General features: G+C 39.2%; 1 protein-coding gene across 1 annotated transcript in view; it reads left to right on the top strand.

The window, feature by feature from the left end:
• The first annotated feature begins 644 nt into the window (after nt 1–644).
• mrps5 (mitochondrial ribosomal protein S5) overlaps nt 645–16,908 on the top strand; it is a 31,873-nt gene continuing 15,609 nt past the window's right edge. Inside the window, exons 1-6 of the mRNA XM_080868195.1 lie at nt 645–724; nt 2,312–2,464; nt 6,929–7,054; nt 7,586–7,699; nt 8,147–8,266; nt 11,278–11,312. Of these exons, the coding sequence (XP_080724321.1) occupies nt 676–724; nt 2,312–2,464; nt 6,929–7,054; nt 7,586–7,699; nt 8,147–8,266; nt 11,278–11,312 (597 nt within the window). The 5' untranslated portion in view covers nt 645–675. The remainder of the gene's footprint in view (nt 725–2,311; nt 2,465–6,928; nt 7,055–7,585; nt 7,700–8,146; nt 8,267–11,277; nt 11,313–16,908) is intronic.

Genomic DNA, 16,908 nt, shown 5'->3' with positions numbered 1-16,908 from the left:
TTTGCTAACATATGCGACCCCATTCTTTATCCATAGGATTTAATATGATTCCAGCCCACCACACACATACACCAACACACCATAATTCTCTTTTCCACCAAACTTTACACATGGCACAATAAAGACAGACAAGAACCATTTTCCAGACTGTGAAGCACGATTCATCACTCCAGAAAACACGTCTCCACTGCTTTAGAGTCCAAAGTACTTTACACTACTTGATCCGGCATGTTTTATTATGCTTGGTGATGTAAGGCTTGGATGCTCAGCCATGGAAACCCATACTATGAATCTCTGTATGTACTGTTCTTGAGCGAATCTGAAGGTCACATAATTTGAAGGTCTCTAGTGATTGACTCTGCAAAAAGTTGGCAACCTCTGTGCACTATGTGCCTCATGTAACTAAAAGTTGACAGTGGAATATTTGTAGCAAGGACATTTCATAACTATTCTGAGCTTCATGCAGAGGTGATATCCCACTTTAAAAATATATATATATATAAAAAAGTCTGACTCCTTGTAAGCAAAATATAAAGAAACAAGATCAAAGATCATTACAGGAAGAAAATTATACTCAATCACTATGAAATGGAAATTCGCTGTATTTTACGATTTTTCAACAGGCATCGTAAGACACCCCCAGTTGTCCTGTAAGAGGTCCTTCAGAATTCCAAGATGGCGGCATCCATCGGGGTGTGCTGTGCCCTCCGCATCACACTTGGAGGTGAATTATTTCTCCCTTTTTTCTGTTTCACAGCTTTTTAAACATAGCCCATTTTATAAAGTGCAGTGTATTTATTGTCTTGATGTTTTTGAATTGTTACTGTTTTGCTCCGGTTTGCTTAGTTGACCCGGAAGAGCCTGTCATCATCACTCACATCGTGAAAATTGCTCACTTCAGCCAAAAACCTGAACTGCATTCACTAACAGCAGCATCCAGGGAGTTAAATTGAAGACATATTCAGCAAATTGTGTTCATTTTTGGGTGGTACTGTGTCTGTGTTGCAAGTTTCGGGTTACACGTACTCCACCATTGCTCCCTAATCGATTTTGCTATGCCCTAAATATTGATCAAGTAACAGAATGTAATGGTTTAAATGTGAAACTGGTTGTTCTGAGAATTATTTCTGCGAAATAGACTTGAAAGAATAGCTGTGTGCTTCATAAAGTGTCGCCTTTGTTAGGTACACCTTTCAGGTGTATAATCTAGTGTTTGTAGCCTTAAAGAACTTATTTCTAAGCCTGTTTGATTCTGCACTGCTTATTCTATAATTCTTTACCGTACGTTTAATTGTATGGTGTTTTCCAGCTGTTATTTTTATGCATACTTCAACTTTGGTATTTTACTGTTCTTGGGGGTCTTGAAAGGCGCCTACAAATAAAATGTTTTATTGTTATTATTTATTATAATAATTTCTGACGATTAAAAAAGAACAAAATGTGATAAATAACATTTTATCAGTGATTGCCATTGCTGTTTTAACAAGTGTCATTGATGACAAAAAAGAAAGAAAGTGTCAATCTCTTGCCACAAAGTGGCAGCAACATTATATCCAGTGACACAGCATAGGACAAATATGAGCAGAAACGTAGCCCAGGTAGTGTTTTCTCTGGAAATCCTACGTGAAAGTAGAGTGTAACTGCTTAACAATAACCAAAGTAACTTCACCTTGTAGCTCTTCAGGAGTCTGCACAGTATTGTCACATATAAAAACTGAAAAAAAAAATTTTTTTTCTTTTTAACCATCTGCTTACAGTTCACCTTTTCCGCCGTGCGACTGCATCGGTTACACCTTTTGCTCTTACTGTTATATGGCATTTAACTAGCAAGTGCTCCAAAGATGCTTGAGTTGAGTGTTGAGTATTTGTTGTGTGCCTTCATAACCTGATTGTGCTCAATGGTCCGCTTTTGCCACGAGTGGCAGAACATGTCTGCTGTTTTCACTTTCAGCAGAAACAGTTGTCTCGTATGTTTGTAAAGTATTGTGTTTTGCTGAAGTAGCTCCCTTTTTACTAAAAAATTGTGGAGGCTGATGATCTAAGATATGCCTGGACTTGTGACTTTGCTGTGTATGCTAGGGAAGTAAACCCTTAGCATCATATTTTTTATATCATGTGAAAATGTACCTAGTGAAATTCTACAACAACTTGGTGGTTTATATATCCTCATTTAATGTATTCTCTTTGGTTATTAGCCCAGCTGTTGACTTGAGTGGACATACTTTCATGACTTTATCTTTGCATGTTGTCATCATGCAAGTAATGCAGTTTTAATAAGATCTGCCTTTTCTTTGGTGTCTTTGGTCTACAGGTGCAGCATCTCTCCGTGCTGTAGGAGGAGTTGTACAGGCGTCTCTCTTGGCAAGTCGAGCCTCAGCTGCGTCTCTGCAAAGACACCCTGCACTTTCACCGCTCCCTCCAACAACATCGCAGCAAACAAGACACGGCAGCTTCTTCAACAAGCGTAAGTTTATGAAATTATGATTTTGAAAACTCTTCTCTCCAGCCATCATCCTCCCACTATAATATTAAAAGTACACCATAGCATGACTTGCAAAAGCATAGCTGTTTAGAATGTTTTAAGTTGTCTCCTTATATAACACAGGTTATAACAGGGATGGCCCTGAGTTTCAAAACTTATCAACTACTCCATTTCAAAAATGAAAACAGTAGCAAAGCACAAGTATAACAAATCCCAAAACAACAAAAATGAAAAACACAACAGTTCATAAAATGTATTTTCCTTAAGTGTTGTGAATTAATTGGATCAGTGGAACATATTAACATTATTAACACTTACTCATGGTCAGTCTGAATGGGAGAAAATCTCAGCAGTGACGTTCTTCAGGCTTTGCTTAAAGCCTGTACAACAATCGAGACAGTTACAGGTGATTTCTTGAAACCAAATGTTAATGGGTGTAGGGCTGGGCCATATCATACCGTTCACGGTAATACCGGTATAATGTTGGGCAACGACAAGAAAATGAAATATCGCGATAGAATGTGGGTAAAACGCGCATACGCAGTGCCTGTGTTTACATACGCACATGGCTGCAACGCAGAATGAGAAGAGCGAAAGTGGATCGTTAAATGAAGCGGATGAACCAGAATGGGTTTGTAATAATGCTGCAGCTTCAGTGGTGTGGAACTAGTTTAGCTTTCGTCCGTCAGATACACAACAAAGCACTATTTTTGGTAGAGCATGCTAGCGGACCATCGTTATTACTGTGTTGTTTGATTTTAAGTGTGCCGTATTTTCCAATCCTTTGATTTTTCTGAAAATCGACAGTGCCCCTTATAATCCCGTGTGCCTTATATATTAATTCTGGTTTTGTTTACTGACCTCGAAATGATTTTATGTCGTACACGGCGCTCGAAAATCTGTCCAATGTTTTAGTACGACTTTGCTAAGCTACGAACCTGCACCACTTGATGGCTTGTCGGAGCATTACGGCTATATTAGGCAGGAGCCTCGCGGAGTGATACGTACTGTGCTTCAACATAATATTACCGTATTGCGTGTGTATAACCTCTTTTTCAGTTTTGTGGATATTATACATGGTTATGCTGAGGATATGTCGGCCAATTTCCACTGGAAATGCCTTTTGGTTAAACTGTCAGCGAGGAATTTGCATTTGCACTGTTAAATTTTTATATAACTTTAATGCACATAAAAAAAACAGCTCCTTGTTTAAGTGAAAATACATTGATGGGTTTTTTTGCCCTAATAAAATTGTGGAGTTGTAAAGTATTTTGTCTAGAGATGGACCGATCCGATATTACGTATCGGTATCGGTCCGATACTGACCTAAATTACTGGATCGGATATCGGAGAAAAATAAAAAATGTAATCCGATCCATTAAATATCACGAAAGCACCTCACAAAACTTGCAACACGCCGTAACTCGCCTCAGAACGTTAGCACGTCGGAGCAGTATGCATCACGTGATAGAGCGGCTGTGGCATGCGGGACCTGTCGGTGGTCTGGATAGCATGTGGAGCTTCGCTAGCAACCCGGCATTTCATCTCCGACAAAGTTATCCCGAGAGAAGTAAAGCAAGTGTTTATGTCCATCTCTGAATGTTTGTAAAGCATTCCTGCGTTAAGCTTAACAAATGATATATGGAGCGACTGCGTCTTCTTGCTGCTACTTCAATCATGAAACTGCTTAATGATCAGCTGATCGGCTTTTCTGTCGCGAGTCCGTCTCTCATGTTTGTTTTTGCCCCACTTTGCACCAGAAAGAGGAAACCAGTGGATAAACAACAGCAGCACGTTTAAGCTTGATAAGCTGTTGTTAGAATTTATTTAATATTACTTTCTACACCAGGATCTTTTTCTACGTAGCTGACGCTGGTAACTGTGCAGGGGCGGATCTAGCAAAGTTTAGCCAGGGGGGCCGATAGGGCATTAACAGGGAAAAGGGGGCACAAAGACATACTTTTCTTTCTTATTCTCATTTAAAATGTCTAGCTTTTAATAAATAATTATCTGACACCCAAAGTTTTAATTTGATGTAAAATGAATAGAAGTCCATTACTGTATATAGTAACTATTAAGTCTAATATATATACCCTAGTAAGCTATAGTACTTTTTCCTTTGGGAAGGTACCATCTGTGCAGTCTGCAATTTTGTTGAAGAAAGATGTTGAATCTATTCAATATTTCTTGAAAAAAAATTGATTTCTGTGCATTTTTTTTCACACTGCATCAAATTAAGGTTGATTACGTCAATTAAGCATCATGAGGTGGAGCGTGAGGGGTGGTTCCCTATTTTTTATTTATTTATTTTTGTTGTTGCTGGGAGTTGGAACCCTATTAGTTTGGTTGCTTAATATTTACGCTAAGTACTCTTTAAAATACCAGAATAGGGAGGATGGTGTAGGTTTAAGTTTATTAGATTGATCAGTATTGCTGAACTATGAAATATTTTTTTTGCATACAGGTATAACAGAATAGCTTTAGTGTAGTTGTGGTTTTAAACTTGAGTATGAACTTATACAAAATGCAGCAAGATATTTAAAAAAACAGTTTTGTTGATTAAAAAACACTATATCGGATTCATATCGGTATCGGCAGATATCCAAATTTATGATATCGGTATCGGACATAAAAAAGTGGTATCGTGCCATCTCTAATTTTGTCTAGTGTCAATTACATCGTCAGTTATATCGTTATCGCAAATTTTCAAATGTATATCGTGATAAATATTTTTGGTCATATCGCCCTGCTCTAAATGGGTGCATATTATTATAGTGTCCGGATTCATCTGGCCATGTTCAAAGGGATGTTCTCACTGGTAAATGCACGTTAGCAGAGCTTGTTTGGAATTCATGTCAGGACTGATGACAGTGTTTGAAGTGGGCATATATGAAGCTGTCAAAACATCTCTTTTTATCTCCTGCTTTCTCTGCCATGCTTCATCACCCGCTTCATAACTACTCCTTTTTTCAGTCTTAATCATTTACAGTCAATGCCTCAGCATTTCTCGTGTAATTAAGAAAATGTTGTGCCTGTCAACACGTCACACTTTCAGTTTGAATTGTGATTACATGAAAAACACACTGTCAAACAGCCTGTCGCGTTACATTGACTCTGTCCCTGGCTTGTATTTCTCCAGGAAGACTCTTTAAGTATTCGCTTATAAATATTTAATTGGGCTATTTAACTTTTTATTGTGCATGTTGCTTACTGATTTTCAGATATGTCTGAATCAGTGGATGTACTGCAGATCCTTACTTGGGCCTTTGGTGATGAATTACCACTTTACAGTGATTGCTGTATAGCCACTGCAAATTTATTAGCTTTTAGTTACGGTCCCTGGTGCTCCCTTATGTCACTTACTGAACATCCTTATTTGTGGCTTTTAAAGGGGCAAGGCTCCAAGCATTCTCACATTACATTAGTTAGATCTTACATTGTGAGATTACTGTTTAACATTTTTATTTGTCAGCTCTGAGAGGACGGACCCAAATTCTGAAATGTTTATGATCTTTTGACTCTTAAGTGTTTTGACTTGGTGAGTTGAGCGAAAGTCAAGGTGAAGGTGTGGCAGATGAGTAGTTAAATCTACTCTGCTGGCAGCATTTTTCCTGCTAGCAGAAGAGACACTTGTTTTAATAAGACTGTTTCAGGTGTGTCTTATATTTTAATCTGTTTCAAATTGTTGTCACTGCTAACAGTCCTCTGGTATTAGCTCACTCAGTGAGGTGCTGAAAATAACTATCGTCTTGTTTTGTCTGTCCAACAATTACAGGAAGCCCCAAATACAAATTTACCCCAATGTGAGACCAAGAAAAGCAGTGAATTCTCACATTTGAAAACGTATTTAATATTTTCATTTTTTAATCAAAAGTCATTTAAGTGATTTATCAGCTGTCAAATACTAATCATTTAGTTTTATCTTTCGTGTATGAATTGTTTTAGGTCTCAAGTAATCAGAAAAACAAATCTGTCATTTACTGACAGTGAAATTCTAAAACCTTTAATGCATTTGGAGAAAAAGGCTAGTTTCATACAGCTAATCTGTAGAAAACAAACATTTAAAGCCTTTTTTACATTTTCATGTAAGAAAAATAAAACTTTTAAATATGTGAACCATAAAAGATGTTGAGAAAAGACCTTGATAAGAGTGATAAGAACTAAACAAAGGTAAAATCACAGACAGTCTGAAAGATGGTTGTAACTACCGGGACTTTAACCATTGGTTTCTGAAGTCTCTAGATTTTCACCACCATGTTAGTCATAAAAAGACAGATGTGACAAGAGGTGTGGCTTGGACTGTGAAACCGCTTCTTCACTGCCTAACGGCTTGTCAGTCATAACTCAATAACCATCCACAACCATAGATAACCTTTATTCTCAAACATGGTATGACCATTTTTGTTTAATGTGTGTGTGTTTAACTGTGAGTGTGTGTGTTTACAGTAACGGCTGAAGAGCTATGGAGAGGTGTGTTGGCTGAGTCCGGTGCTGGAGCAAGAAAGGGTCGAGGGAAGCGTACCAATCGCAAACTAAGGAGAGATCTGAACCGAGGACAGACCATTGGAGAGGGTGAGACTTCCACTGCGTGCCTTTCTTTAATTCACTTCTTGACAGAAGAGTAAAGCTGGTAAAACACAGAAAATCTAATTCCTATAATTTTCTCTTTAAATAATACAATTGAATTGTCTAAATGATTTCCTTTGTTCTGAAGTGCATAAATTTCTCCTGCTCAGCTGTTAACACAAGCGCTGCCAATCACACACTGACACTCACGCTGAAGCTAAGAAGCAGCTGATGAGGATGACAAACTAGAATATTCATTACTTAGTGTTAAATTATTAATGCTCTGCAAGAGAGCATCCATCATTTTGGAATCCCGCAGAGCTCTCTCAGGTATGGAAGATAATGGGAACAACTATTTTCACTCGGTGTCCACAGCTGTCAACAGCTGTTTTTATCCACACACTGCAAGTATCATGGCCTTAGATCCATATATACAAAGAAAATACAAATGTTTGCAAAATAATTAGTACTAATTTCTCTTCCTCTCATTCTTTATTCCTGTAATTGATTTCCTTTTTTTCTCTTTTTAACCTCCAGGTCGTGGCGGTTTTCTGTGGCCTGGACTCAACAGTCCAGTGTTGAAGGATGGCGCTTTGCAGAGCATGAGTCGAAGAGGCGAAGCTGAGCAGCAGGAGGTTCAAGCTGAACTAGGTGAAGACACACAAATATCCCATCACATGTCACTGTTATCTGCGCAGAAGCACAAAATGATCACAAACCTGTGCAACTTTATGAATGCACTGACATTTTGCCAGCTATGTTATCCAATATCACAGCTGTCCATCAGTTGTCAGCTTATATTCCGCTTCTGAGCGTTAGAAAAGCCAAAGAAAAATCATTTTTCTGGAAAAATAAATTAACTTTTCACGAGCCACCAAGAAGGAGCAGTGGGGGTAAATGAGGTCTTAATCTTGAAAAACAAGCGCCACTGTTGGGACATAGAAGCCGCTAATTTGTCTCCACTGTGATCTCATTTGTTAATAGTAATTACACAGTTAATTTGACATTGACAGATAGCACCTTTGATGTTTATCGTGTTGTGCTCCTTGTAGTCAGCTGTGACCTCTGCAAAAATTCGTCTGTTGTGTTTTTCTGCAGTGCGTCAGAGGGATGAGTGGGAGAGAAGGAGGAAGATGAAGGTGAAGAGGGAGAGAGGTTGGACAGGAAACTCCTGGGGGGGAATCAGCCTGGGGCCGCCTGACCCTGGACCCAATGGAGGTAAATCATACCTAAATGCTCACAAAGTCTTGCTGTTATACCGTTACACTGTTAAAATTAATCAACTATGCTCAAAAAGTATTTCAACCGGAAAACCTTTTGTCATCTTAATAATGCTATATAGAGCTATTTATCACTTTGACTCTCAGGTCAATCTGTTGACAGCAAAGGAGAGGTCAGAGGTCAATGATATTTGAAATCGTCCCACAGTACTGTAGTTAATTATGTAGATATAGTTTTAAGGCTTTTTGTCAATTTTCAACTCTAAATCATTAAGTTGTAGACCGTGGTGGATGCAAGCCAAATTTTAATGGATTTTTAATATGACCCCACTCATTGCTCTACACCCATACAAAGTTTTATCAGAACCTTTCGAACTACTGCGTTTACAAGTAAAATGAGCCGTAAATGCTTTCAAAAACATGACCTACTTGGTTTAGGTAACAGTGTCCTTCAATTTGCTCCTTGTTGTATTTACAACAGTCTTTAGTGAATCCAGAAAAGTAGCAGAACAAAATACAACCAGCTTGAGCTGACCGTCACAGTGCAGACATCTCCACCTCACTCTCATGGAATAACAAGAGTCTAGATCATGACACAGCAGGTCTCAGAGGGGCACCTCACTTAGATATACACTGAAAGACACAGCGAGACGTTATGATGACTATAGTGATGGAGAGAGATGAGGTGGATGAAGCAATACAAGTGTAATAAGAGGCATGCTGGGTGTGTATGTGTGCGATAGAGAGAGAGCAGAAGGAGGTCAGCATGGGGGCTCACTGCTAGAGATGAAAATGAGAATTTGACAAAAGTGTCAAATGGGACAATTTCCTAATTTAGAAAGACATCCCTCTCTTTTTTGCTCTCTGTGGCTTTCCTGTTCACTCTTTGTCTTTTTACCCCAGATTTCTTTTCCTATTCCCATTCCTCATGTCTTCCAGTCATTTCTCAATTCATTATTTTCTCTCTTCCATTTCCTTTTCCATCACCCTCTCGGCTTCTCTCGTTCCTCCCACGCTGTTTGCCTTTTCCCCCCCTGTTCCTGTACAAGAAACCCAAATGACCACACTGTTACTTTGCAATGAACCATGCAGGGCTGTTGGTCCATCACACCTTGAATGGAATGTCTTATAACCACAGCCTTAAAACTCAATTTACAGCACACCACAGCTGTAACCTGTAACCTGATGTGCCACTTCCCAGAAATGTGACTACAAATCACAGTCATGTGGACCATGACAGCAATGATAGGTCCTTATAATTGGTTGGGACAAGGATAAAGTCTCTGTGAAGCAAAATGTAACAGACTGTAACTGTATGTAGCTTGTTCAGAATGCTAACACAAGCACCAGTATTTTCATCACATTTTCTTGGTATAAAGTTTGTATATGAAACTTGTTATTTTTAATTCTTTTTACAGATCCAGATGTCAGTCTCCTGACACATTTTTGCCTAGGATTCTGTTGTTTTTGTTGTTGCACATTATCTCCCGAATCAGTTGCCTCTCTGGTGCTTTTTGAACTAAAGGAAAAGTGATTATTGTAACGTTTACATTATTTTTATGTAGACTTGGTACCGACTTCGGAGTTATCCTACTAGAAAGAAATCGCATAATGAGTGTCATGAATTGCCGATAGCTTTAAAACATCCTATTGTGATTGTTCTTGAAACAAATTTGCTTTTGCTGATCATTTAGTGGGTTTAAAATCCATCTCCAACCCCTTTTACAGTGGAGCCCATAAGACTTTAATTATTGACAACTAATGATCAATTAAAACTTATGAAAGGTAATTTAAAATCTTTCACACAAAGTTTGGTCAATATATTCCACAGTGACTGTTGATGTATTCTTGCTAGAAACATAAATGCACTCTTATTTAATAGAAATAAACTAATTTTGTGGAGATTTTTAAACCAAAGAACTCAGTGACAGGATAATTCAAAAAGTAAACCGCTGATGAAAGTTGGGAAAACAAATATATTTATATCTTTTGTATGAATGTCTTAAGTTTGTATCTTATCCTGTGTCTGTGATCATCTGATTTTATTTGCTTCACGAGTGATTAACAAAAAATCCAAAATCATTGGAAAATGAATCTTTTTCACTGGCCATACGATGTACATGTGTCATGCATCATAGTCCAATGATCAAAAACTATTTTTAGAGTAAAAACTTAATATGATAATGTAACCAGCTGTTCGGCCAAATGCCGGTGCATATAGAGAGCTTTGCTCTGAAGCCCGTAGTGTTGGGCTCCTGCCCAGTCAACTCTTCATCTGAAACTCTGAGGAACACTGTTGGCTAATTCCGGCTGATTCACTGATGAAGCAGCTAGCCTCCTGTTCCCAGCCTCATTATATCTTTAAACATTAGTCTTTGCTGGAGTTGAGCTTGTTTACCTCGAACCACAAAGGATGAGGGAACAAGATTCTGCTTGGTTCACATCCTCCTTAGTTTTATATCTCTCTTCCCTTTGCACTTGCCTCTATGCTAACAAGCCCTCTCACACCTTGACATACACACCTTCCCCCCTGCATGCCCGAACACCTTCTTTCACGCGCTGTCCTGACGTTGTTGTTCTCGCGCTTCCAAGGATACACTCGGGGTTTGGTGAATGTGATGTGAAGGGAGCTGGAAATTGATTACTTCTCTCTGATCAGCTTTGGTCTCCTACAGATGTTGGGTCAATATACCAGCTGTGGTGGGGGTGTGTGTGCGTGTGTGTGTCCTCCCCTTGGAGCCTTTGAGTCAGCTCTCCTTTGTTTGTTGTTAATTGGTTAGAAGTGAACGGGGTGCATTTGGGAGAGTAACATCCTTCAAAGGTCACTGACAATGAAAAGTGCAGACCCGTTACGCTGCTGCAAGGGCTTCTGGGTATTTGTTACGCTCGCCTGGTTAATCGGTTTATAGTGTATGTGTGTACGGATGTGTGCGCTTAAATGCATTTGCGTGTTAAAGCTTTGTTATCTGAACTTCTTTCTTTCTTTGTCTTTCTTTCCTCTGTCCACAGAAACCTACGAGGATTTCGATTCACGTGTCATCGAGGTTAGTGTCTCTTGTCCCTTTCTGTTTACTGAACGACACACTCTACAACGTTTTCGACAATGTTGATTAACAGTTGCGTTTAAATTGTTTCAAAAATGTAAAAAAGGCTGTATTGTTAATAAATGAGGATGATCCCTTGTGCAGCATTGTCATCAAATTAACAGTTTTCATCAAGAGAATACGTTTTTGACGGTTTAATTGTTTCACTTCATTTTAATTGCTGGTTTATTACCCCAACCAAGTTAATAAGAACCGTTTCATCTCTCTGCATTAGCTGACTGGACAAAATACAGCTGTACTGATAGCCCCCAGACTCCTAGGAACTTCTAGCTTATTTTGTTTTATGTGTCATTTTCTAAATAAATCTGACTGTACATTAAAATATTGCAGAAAGCCTCAAAGGGAGCAAACAGTTTTCAAGTATTTCAAAGCAGTGGAAAATCCAGTGTGGTGTGTACACATGGATGGTGATAGGGGCAAATTTGCTGAGCAAGGGTAGCTCCATTTGAGAACTAAGCAGCAGCATTTGAGCAGTTGGACTGGTTTAGCACTCCCTGAAGTCAAATAGTGTAATATCTAGGTCACGTTTGCTTCATGTATGAAACCAAGCATACAATTAGCCCTAAAGCAAAGCTGTTCATTCAAGAGTTTGGTGGATATAATTGCAGTTTTTTTTTCTTTTAGAATTTCACACAGTATGCAGTTTATTAAGATCACAATTGACCCTTAAAATCCTGAAGACCATTGGAGGTTTTTAGTATTCCTGAAACTGTCTTGCAGTGTAACTTTTATGCTGTCAATATAAGGCAGGGGTGGGGCAACTCCAGGCCTCGAGGGCCGGTGTCCTGCAAGTTTTAGATGTGTCCTTGATCCAACACAGCTGATTTAAATGGCTAAGTAACCTCCTCAACATGTCTTGAAGTTCTCCAGAGGCCTGGTAATGAACTAATCATTTGATTCAGGTGTGTTGACCCAGGGTGAGATCTAAAACCTGCAGGACACTGGCCCTTGAGGCCTGGAGTTCCCCACTCCTGATTTAAGGGATATTTTAATTGTAAAAAAGCTCAGTCTCTCCTAGTTAAGTTATGTAATGACTACTTTTTGAAAATAACAGTAAGCTGGATAAAGAAGAAAATTTGGTCATTTTAGTTTGACCTGACGATGTCACATGCGTCAGTGGAGACATAATAACAAAGAAGAGAGTTACCATCACACTAATGATGGCACTGCGGCTGGATGTCAGGTTCAGATTAGAGCAGCGTTGTTTTTGATATCAGACGGTTTTGATTGTAGTTTCTCGCCAAAAGAATGTCTATGAGACTGTTGACGATTAGGAATTGCCCTTTAGGCAGTCATTAACTAGACTGTAGAAGCTGAACTGGACAAGAAAAAGGTAAGACTAGTACCATTTTGTGTCATTTGTCCCATGATAAGAGAACTGTGGAAGGAATGAAGTTGTAATATAATCAGTTGCCTTTTCATTACTGGTATGACATTTTCAGGCCAAATTTTCCAACCGTTGAAGTCAACGATCCAATAAACAAACATTCTCCTTTAGTCTTGAGTGTTTTACCCAAGACTGGAGAAAATGAAAGTGGCACCAAGACTTCCTGAAGCTGATGCAAGCCAGAAAAGTGTTATATTGTTTCCATCCAGGTGATAAATAGTATAGGGTTGTGCAATTAATGAGCAGCATGCTAGAGATCCAGTGAACTGCCTTTATTTCAGTCCAATAATTATAGCTTGAAATTAATAAGCTGCATTTACGTCAAGGCACCTCGAGACTTGACTTCAGGATTGCTTTGCTAGAATGTTGCATTCAAATACAGTTTGTAAATTTACTGAATTGGTATTTATTATTAAGATGATAAATTACTGTGGGACCAGAATAGACAAAAGGAAAGACAAAAAGTGCATTTATGTTATTCCCCCAGTTTATTTACATGTGTTTAATTGCAGCGCGATGTGACAGTCATTACTGCATAGCATGCTACTGTCATGGGCTACTGTCTTGCTCCATGTTTTTCTGTGGGTGCACAACCTCGTACATTAAAAATGGAGCTAATGAGACACTGGTAATGTGAAGATAACAGCAACTGAGTTGAAAGAAACAGTTATGTTAACAGGGGTACAATAAAAGCTTCCTAACAAGCAGTAAAAGTGATGTAATATAGCAAGAGGCAAAGGAGTCTTTCTGTTTCTTTCTGTTTCAGCTTTTGTTCGTTTTATTTCACAAACTAAAGAATGAAAGAAAGAGGCAAACATGCCGTAATAAATGCATGTTTGCCTTTATTACGGTTTTAGCGTGTGGTGGCACACACGCTAAAACCCTACTAAATGCTGATGTAGCTGAAAGTACCTGCTTCACTGCTGACGAGTGGTGTAGTAAACATGGAGCAACATAGAGTTAAATGGATTAAATTGTCCTATAGCCTTATAGCATGTAGTATATCCGTCTCCACTGAGAAGATTAATAGATTTTTAAAACTTGATTACCGCTGATGCTTAAATCTGAATATTTCAGCATGAAAAATATGGCCTAATACTACATGTAACTTGTAAAAGATATGAGGATTCATGTTGAAATCTGGTGAACCTGGTAGCTAAGTGACACTTTGCACTGCAGTCGTGTGTGCTTCAGGATAAAGAAAAATTGTATTTTGAAGGCAGTGTGTGTGTGAGAGAGAGAGAAAGAAAGAGAAACAGAATAAAGCTACACTGCATAGACAGTTCATTTAGATTCTGTCTTAGTGATCCTGGAACTTACCTTAATTCAATTAGTGCTAATGGACCCTACTGAACTAATGGGGGTAACACTACAAGGTCACAGATGCAGGAAGACCCAGATGTGCAGCAGAGACGGGGGTGCACACACGTGGAATATCTGATTTTCATTGAATACCTGTTTGTCTATACCTTAAATATAAGTTATATATTTTATATACACATATGTATGATTTTTAATTTTTTGTGACTGTTTCCAGATCTATTCCATACACACATGTCATTAGAGTGTGTGTGTGTGTGTGTGTGTGTGTGTGTGTGTGTGTGTGTGTGTGTGTGTGTGTGTGTGTGTGTGTGTGTGTGTGTGTGTGTGTGTGTGTGTGTGTGTGTGTCATTGATAGTCTTCCCTACAGCTCCTGTCTGCATAAATAAAAGTGGTGTCACAGGCATTAGGCTTCCCCCTGGAAACCGATGGACGCTTTTATGGTGCCATCGCCTTCTATAAATATACCCTCTGTGCGTGTGTGCGAGAGTGTGAGCGTAAGTGTGCACCACTATAAATCCAGGCCTAATGAAATGAAAAAGGCTTACTGGAATAAAAGGCTCGTCTCCCAAGGACGATCATGCTGGCATGCCATTAGTGAATACATCCAGCAGGAGGGAGGGAAGAGGAGGGAAAGAGAAAAAGTGTAAGAGAAGGAAAAGTTATGAAAGTTATCTTGAAAGTCGAAAGGTGAGAAGAAGGGAAACAAAAGGCTGGAGCTGTGTAACATTAATAAGACTCATTAAATGTAGATAAGAATAAGTGCATACTTTTGAATGTAATGCTGAAAAATTTTTAAAGTTTAAAAAAATGTATATTTGTTATTTCACATGTTACTTTAATAATAGAATGTAGATGCATACATTCCACACATATCCTTTTATTGTTATTTTAAGGTTGTTGAAATGAACTTACTCCTTGCTGTCTGACAGTATCAGCTCATTTCAGTTGATGTTGATGTTTATGCCAAGAGAAATACTTAGAGATCTACTCATCTCTCCTTCAGTATCTGCTAAGTTATATCTTTGTAGGCGAGTCTTTACCTGTCACACTGTTCATACTGTCTCTTTTGGATTGGATTGGATTTCCAGTACGCGGTGCTTCTGGCAAATTACAGACTGTAAAAATACATAAAGATCTCCTGGCAAGCCAAAAAATAGGTGCAACAAAATTCATCCATAACTTAAAGGTTGATATTTCAGTTTAAGATGTCCACATTAAGGATGATAAGAACTGCTTTGTTTAGTTAAGATAAGATAAGATAAGATAAGATAACCTTTATTAGTCCCACACGTGGGAAATTTGTTTTGTCACAGCAGGAAGTGGACAGTGCAAAAGTTATGAGGCAAAAATTAGAATACAATAAGAATAAATACAGTACACAACTGTACAGAATAGAATAAAATAAAATACTATATACAGTAGAATAAAATAAAATAAATATACAATAAGATAAAAATAGAATACAAATACAAATACTATATACAACTGAGTAAAAATACATCGATGACAGAAAGGATTATTGCACTTAGTATTATTGCATATGTATGGATGTGTGTGCTTGATCAGTTAAAGTCTTTATTATGGAGTCTGACAGCAGTGGGGAGGAAAGACCTGCGAAATCTCTCCGTCCCACACTGTGGGTGCCGCAGTCTCCCACTGAAGGAGCTGCTCAGTGCTGTCACAGTCTGCTGCATGGGGTGGGAGATGTTGTCCATCAGGGATGACAGCTTAGCCGCCATTCTCCTGTCACTCACCACCTCCACTGGGTCCAGAGGGCATCCTAGAACAGAGCTGGCCCTTCGGATCACCCTGTTCAGTCTCTTCCTGTCCCCAGCAGAGATGCTGCCGCCCCAGCAGACCACACCATAAAAGATAGCAGAAGCCACAACAGAGTCATAGAATTTCTTCAGGAGTGGGCCCTCCACTCCAAACGACCTGAGTCTCCGCAGCAGGTACAGCCTGCTCTGCCCTTTCCTGTAGAGGGCGTCTGAGTTATGAGTCCAGTCCAGTCTATTGTTCAGATGAACACCAAGGTACCTGTAGCTGTCCACAGCCTCAATGTCCATACCCTGGATGTTCAGTGGTTGCAGTGGAGAATGCTTGTGCCTGCGGAAGTCTACCACCAGTTCCTTGGTTTTACTGGCGTTGATCTGGAGGTAGTTCAGCTGGCACCAGTCCACAAAGTCTTGAGTCAGTCCTCTGTACTCCTTGTCGTCCCCATCAGTGATGAGGCCGACTATTGCAGAGTCATCAGAGAACTTCTGCAGGAAGCACTGGGTGGAATTGTGGGAGAAGTCTGCAGTGTAGATAGTGAAGAGGAACGGAGCCAGAACCGTTCCCTGTGGGGCCCCCGTACTGCAGACGACCCTGTCCGACACACAGCCCTGAGTCCTCACATACTGTGGTCGGTCGGTGAGGTAGTCCAGGATCCAGGTAGTGAGGAGATGGTCCACTCCAGAGTTCACCAGCTTGTCCTTTAGAACCGAGGGAAGAATGGTGTTGAAGGCACTGGAGAAATCAAAGAACATGATTCTCACAGTGCTTCCAGCGGTCTCCAGGTTATTCAGTTCAGTTATTTAGATGTATTAATCCCAAAAGTCACATAATGGGCACGGTGACAGCAAATTTACACTGTTGTACAAGCTGTACACTGACTTGTACACTGACTACTTTACATTATATCAATGTGTCATGTCTTTACTGTTCTCCCATGAAAAGATATATAACAAAATATTTAAATAAATGTGAGGGGTGTACTCACTTTAGTGAGATACTGCATGTGCTTTATTTATTATCAAAGCAGGCTATTTTTGTAGGCCTACATAT

This window comes from Rhamphochromis sp. 'chilingali', assembly GCF_963969265.1.
Source record: "Rhamphochromis sp. 'chilingali' genome assembly, chromosome: 20".
Lineage (NCBI taxonomy): Eukaryota > Metazoa > Chordata > Actinopteri > Cichliformes > Cichlidae > Rhamphochromis > Rhamphochromis sp. 'chilingali'.
Note: the sequence above shows the minus strand (reverse complement) of the source record. Positions and strands in the feature narration are given on the sequence as shown.